Source organism: Patagioenas fasciata, chromosome 18 (assembly GCF_037038585.1).
Source record: "Patagioenas fasciata isolate bPatFas1 chromosome 18, bPatFas1.hap1, whole genome shotgun sequence".
NCBI lineage: Eukaryota > Metazoa > Chordata > Aves > Columbiformes > Columbidae > Patagioenas > Patagioenas fasciata.
The window spans coordinates 14,313,002-14,319,001 of NC_092537.1; the positions used below are offsets into that span (position 1 = coordinate 14,313,002).

At 57.8% G+C, this 6,000-nt stretch overlaps 1 protein-coding gene across 1 annotated transcript; it reads left to right on the top strand.

Annotated features, from left to right (window-relative positions):
* Positions 1-660: 660 nt before the first annotated feature.
* LOC139829340 (fas-binding factor 1 homolog) lies at positions 661-5,374 on the top strand. Its single transcript, XM_071816380.1, has 6 exons — positions 661-665; positions 827-934; positions 1,252-1,405; positions 2,216-2,392; positions 2,578-2,708; positions 5,233-5,374. The coding sequence occupies exons 1-6, from the start codon at positions 661-663 to the stop codon at positions 5,372-5,374; spliced, it is 717 nt and encodes a 238-aa protein (XP_071672481.1).
* Positions 5,375-6,000: the final 626 nt, after the last annotated feature.

Sequence of the window (6,000 nt, forward strand, 5' to 3'; positions counted from 1 at the left end):
TCCTGCCTTTCGCCTGCGAGGCAGGCACTGGCGCTGGGGAGGGATCTGGTCTTTCGTGGCCTCCTCGGCTTGACCGCATCAGGTGCTTTGTGCTCGCAGCCAGCTGGCCGCCTCCCCAGCAGCATCCGACTGTCGGGCAGAGCTGCTGACCGCCCAGGCCCGTGTGGCAGAGCTGGAGAGCCAGGTGAGCCCCAGCGCCTGCTGGATGGGGGCCACGGGTGACCCAGGGGGAGGAGAAGGGGCCAGGACACGGCGCGGGATCGGGCAGAGCTGCTGGCGCAGCGCCGGCTGGAGCTGCAGCAGCTGCGGGAGCTGCAGAGGCGAGAGCGGCACGAGCGGCACGTGGTGCCGGTGGCCCCGGTGTGGGTGAAGGAGCCAGGGAACGGTTTGGGGAGACGGTGAAAGGAGAATGGAGAGTCCAGAAGCGCTGGCTTGAGGGCAGCTCCGTGGCTTTTGGAGTGGGGATTTGCTTTGCCGGTGGAGACAGGCAGATCTGGCTGGAGACGTCATTCCGAGGGAAGGCATTGCATTTTGAACGACGCTGAACCCCATGTTTTCTCTCCCCCGGATCCCTTTTATTCAGAACAATGAGTTGCTGATGTCCACATAGTTTAGGTCAACGAGAAGTCTGTTGTTGGTAGAGAAGCCCATAACCCCCAGATGTGGTCCATCCCAGATGGGGAAGGCAGCCCGTGGGACGCCCCGTGACAGACCAGCTCCTGGGACCTGGTGCTCAGCCCCACGACCGAGCCTCTTCCACGGTGCCCGTCACGGGGAGCACCAGTTTGTAACAGCCCGTGGTGGGCTCCTTCCCCGTGTCCCGCAGGGAGTCTGTCGAGGAACTGCGCAAGAAACACGAGGAGCAGCCCCAGCACGTGATGTGGCTGAAAGAGCGAGAGGTGGATGTGCTGACCGGCACCATTTCACACACCAGGTACCGACAGCCGGTGTCGTGCGCCCAGGTTGATCCCTGGCCACGGTGTTCCCTGTCCTCCGGGGAACCGGGCCCAGAGCACAGGAGGAACAGGGACCATCCTCTCTCCCACCCGCTGCCCCCAGGGGTGCTGAGCTGTTGTTTAGTATCTGTCCGTGCTCCCCGAAGCAGCGGCTGCGTCTTCCTGCTGCTCTGCTCTGATCCCGAGAGGTTCGGGGCAGGGCTGCCCGGCCCATGGCCCAGCACACGTCCCCCTCTCCTTCGCAGTGGGACAAAGTGTGTCCCCCAGGGTGACCCTCCCCCGGATCTCTGCACAGGTCTCTGAACGGCATCACTGAGAAGATGGAGAAGTTCTCCAGTGACCTGCAGAACATGTGCAGGAGGGGCATGGAGGAGGAGCGGAGCCGTGTCCAGGAGCTGGTGGCCAACACGCAGGCCAGGCTGGGCGAGCAGGCTCGGCTGCTGGAGCAGGTGAGCCCACGCTGTGTCCTCTGCCCAGGCCAGGCTCTTGGCTGGGTCCGGGCGTTTCTTTGGCCCGCAGGAGGTCCCTGGCCTGGAGCCCGTGAACGGCGCCTGGCCCTGCAGCGTCTGGCAGGCTCACGCGTGGGTCCTGCTCAGCGGGGAGACATTCAGCGCTGCCTTCTTGTGACAGAGACGTCACTTGGGGTGGTGAGAATGAGGGAGTCCCAGGAACAGGCTCCACCAGCCCCTTTCAGCTCTTGACTGAAGCGTCAGTTGCCTCTTTCTCTCCCCTTTACCCGTGAGGGGTTTGGGCAGCCAGGGCAGGCGCAGCCACCTCTGTTGTGAGTCTGGGGAGAGGAAACCCCCACGGTGGGTGAGGGAAAACCTCCCCATGCCATGGGGACGTGTCTGGAGCCGGTTCTGCTCCCCCCAGGGCTGTCCAGAGGGGACATGTGGCACAGACAGTGCGGCAGAGCTGCATTTTTCAGGGCTGCCGGGGTGGCAAAGGACCACTCAGGCTGGGTATTTCCAGTGCCGAGGAACTGCCCTGTGCTGAGCGTGTTTGAGGGTGTGCAGCACAGGGAGGGGCTCCGGCGTTCTGGGCAAGGAGTGTGTGTGTGTGTCCGGTCCCAGCTCTGCCCGCCCTGGTCCCCACAGGCGGGTGGGTGAGGGCTCTGCTGGAGCACCGGGGGCTGCTGCTCTGCACCCAAAGCGGCCACACGAGGAGCTCAACAGGGGCTCTGCCTCCCCTTGGGAAGACGGGAGATGGTGTCCAGGACGGGGCAGGTGATGCGTCGGTTTCCCCCGTGCCCACCCTAGGAGCGGGCAGAGCTGAAGATCCAGCGCCAGGAGCTGAAAGCCGAGGAGGAGCAGCTGGCGAGAGACAGGCAGAGGCTGGACCAGGCCTGGCAGGAGCTGAGGCTGGAGAAGGAGAAGGTGATCGGGGCCGCGCGACGTGTCCAGAAGCAGGAGGGGATGATCAGAAGCACGAAGGCGGTAAGCAGAGCTTCTGCGCCACGGTTCACAGCCGTGCACGGGCCGGCAGCACAGCCGGGGTCTCACACCCCTCCTGAAGTCGTGCATCCTGTGCCGGGAGGGGAACAAGGGGATGCTCAGAGGACCCTCAGCACAGGGCAGCGAGGCTCCCTGTCCCCAGCCTCCCCACCCGCTCTGCCTTGCAGCTCTCGGCCCAGAAGCACGCAGAGAGGGAGCGAGCCCTGGGGGAGGCACGCAGGATGCAGACCGAGTTCCGGGACAAGCTGCAGGTCCTGCTGCTGCAGCTGAAGCAGCAGCAGGAGCAGATGAAGCAGCAGTTGGAGCAGAGGAAGCAGCAGCAGGAGCAGAGGAAGCAGGAGCAGATGAAGCAGGAGCAGCTGAAGCAGGAGCAGCTGAAGCAGCAGCAGGAACAGGTGAAGCACCTTCAGGAGCAGCTGAAGCAGAAGCAGGAGCAGCTGAAGCAGGAGAAGCAGCAGCTTGAGCAGGAGCAGAAGCAGCTACAGCAGGAGCAGGAACAGCTGAAGCAGGAAAAGGCCTCCTTAGCTTCCATGTACAGCGCCCAGGTGCAGCTGCTGTAGTTCCAGGCCCAGCAGGTGAGGCGGGGGGAGAGCGCGGCTGGAAGGGGCTGCGGAGCCGCTGGGGGAGCGCTGGGACGTCGTCCTTGGCTCGAAGGGGTTGCCCTCTGCTCAGCCCATCCCTGGGTGGGGGACGCCGGCTCTGCTGGACTCTGGCTTTGTGCTGTCCCCGTCCTGTGCCGTCAGGTCCCCGCTGGGTCTTTCCCCAGGCAGGGACGCTCTTGGAGGCTTCCCCTGCGGGTCTTGCTCAGACTGCGAGGGTCTGGGCTCTGGAGAGCACGGGGAGGCGTCCCCTTCATGGGGGACATGGCACGAGGGAGGCTTTGGGATGCTTCTCTTGTTGGTGAGCAACACCCTGGACTGTCACCCTGTTTCTGTGGCACTGCCTGGGATCCATCCCACGCATCCTTCCTCTCTTCTCAGGAGAACAACAGTTAGAGAAGCAGAGCATCTTCTTGGAGCCCCTCAAGAAAGGACGAGACAACACTGCACGACTGTCAACAACCCCCCCGCCCTCCTCCCGTCCTGCGGACGATGACATTGAGTATACACACGCATTTATGGAGGCCCTGAGGAAAGCATCTCCGCCCGTGCAAGTAGTCGATCTCTCCTCCATTCTCCAGCCTCCCATTTCTTACAGGACCCTTTAATCAGGCTCTGCCCCAGTGGCCATTCTGTCAGCTCTGCTTCTGTCGTGACTTGTAGCAACATCGTATGGGAGACTGTGGGTACGCGTTAAAGGCCTTAGAGACTTCAGGGGCTCGTTTGGACACATTAGTGAGGATGCTTAATAAAAACAAAGGGAGGACAGTCGCAGAAGAATTTTGCTCCCTTAAATTCCTTTCGTTGTATTCTATGCTTCGACACATCGAGATACGGACAGAGAAAAAACTGCCTGGAAGACGGAGGAAGAGAATCCAAGAAGAAACAACCAAGGCCCCAGACCCAAAATTACCACTGGACCAACAGGCTCATGAAGGATGTGCGAAGAGCGGGTGCACAGACTGGGGGGGTTTACAAGCCCAAGTCTCTTTTGTCTCATGCTCCTCCTGCTGAGAGGCCCCAAGCCCAGACAGTTTCTTTGCTGTTATGCGGTTATTTATGGAGATCCCGAGGAAAGCGCCCTACAACGCTTCACCTCTGCCCGCATCCCGACCCTCCTCCCCTCTCTGGACTGCAGAGAAGACGCTAAATTAATGCAGACTGCGATTAAGTTACAAAGACGTACCCGTCATTAACCAACGACGTGGTGAATGCTTTCTAACCACCTGCAAAACGAGGGGGTATTTTTCAAGTTTTAAATCCTTCTGCCTGACAAAGAGACCGGAAGATCTAGGAACACGGTGTTTCGGAGCAGAGCGCTTGGCTTACATTTGACTAGTAATTCATAGTAGGAAACTCATCCGTTGTAACTAACTTCATGCTAACCTTATGGTAGCTCACAGGAAAGAGACTGGGGAACCACCTGGTGATAACGTGAGTAGAGAAACCTTGCTGACATATTATAATCAGTCACCATTGTATAAATTAGATGATGAGGAAAAGCGGCCTCTGAATGAAACTCTGAACGGTGCGGCGTTAACGTTCTTCTTGAAGAGAGAAGGCGAGTGCAGTCAAGTGATGGACGCTGATACGTTTTTCACTTTGCGAAAACGCCCAGAGTGGCAGACAGAACGTGCTATTCACTTGCCACCCCGGGATCCAGCTGTGTTCACATTACAAAGGGAGCAGAATAAAGCTCAGGAGAAGCTGAAACCATGTTGTCCAGCACGTAGAATAAGACAGAAAACTCGCCTGATGAGAGGGGAGGCTGAGATAGAAGACTGTATGTCCCCACGGGGCGTGGAATTGAAGATGATGTGCCTTCAGCTTCCGGGGTGGTGAAGCTGTGGAGAAAGAAGAGGAAAGCGGGGGAAAGAAGCTGAGATTTTAGTTGAGACTGGAACTTCTGATTCCATTTTGAATCAGGAATTGATACCGTTAGATGAAGATTTTGCACCTCTGGTGGGAGCTGCTGGCCAACAAGACAAAGCTTTCTTCAACAGCCAATCCAAGAGAAACTGGGAAAACAAAATGGAATTCCCAAGTTCTTATCTATGCCTGGGTCTCCAAAACCGTTACGGAGACGAGACTTAGGAAAACAATTGCAAGCAACAATAACATTCAAACAAGGTGAAGTGACATTCAAGATAAAAGAGCAGCCACAGAAACCAAAGAAGACCGTATGCAATGCACTGCGAGTTTGCTGAATTTGGTGAGATGCAGTGGGTATCGAGCTTCCCAACAGAAAGCCCAGCTGATCCAGCGCCAAGTGACTTATCTGGGATTCGAGATCTCCGGAGGGCACCAGAGCTGGGGATGGAGCGACAAGAAGCTGTTTGCCGGACACCAGAACCTGCAGCGGTAAAAGAGCTCCGGGCGTTTCTTAGGAGGACACGTTGGTGCAGACTTTGAGTTTATAATGATGGACTTTTAGTAAAGCCTTTCTATGAACTGCCAAACGAAGAGACTGCCAAGTTGAATTGGACAAGAGAAGCGTCTGAGGGCATTTGCACAACTAAACAAAGAGCCTGGGTCTCCCAGATATCACCAAGCCATTGGAGTTACGCTCACACGAAAGGCAAAGCGTTGCTCTGCGTGTTCCAGCACGGCAATCGAGAGCTCAGAACCGGGCGGCTGCTGCTTCCCTAAGCAATCAGATGCAGTGAGCCAAGGCTGGCCTGGATGTCGTGGAGCTGTGGCAGCTCTTGGACTCGCTGTACAGGAAGCTCCTGAGTTCACCATGGACAGAAAATGACTGTGGAAGTGTCCCATACAGTCCCAACCGTTCTGGAACAAAAAGGCACTCATGGGTTATCTCCCTCGAGATTCCTGAATGCCAGGCGGTACTGGTGGAACTGGATGATGTGAATGTTGTCGTTACCAACAGTGTCACTGCAGCCCCTTTCCTCAGCCGCTCTGTTTCTGAGCCTGTGGTCCAGGATTGCTTGGAAACAATGGGAGCTGTTTCCTCCAGCAGGTGGGATTTAAAGG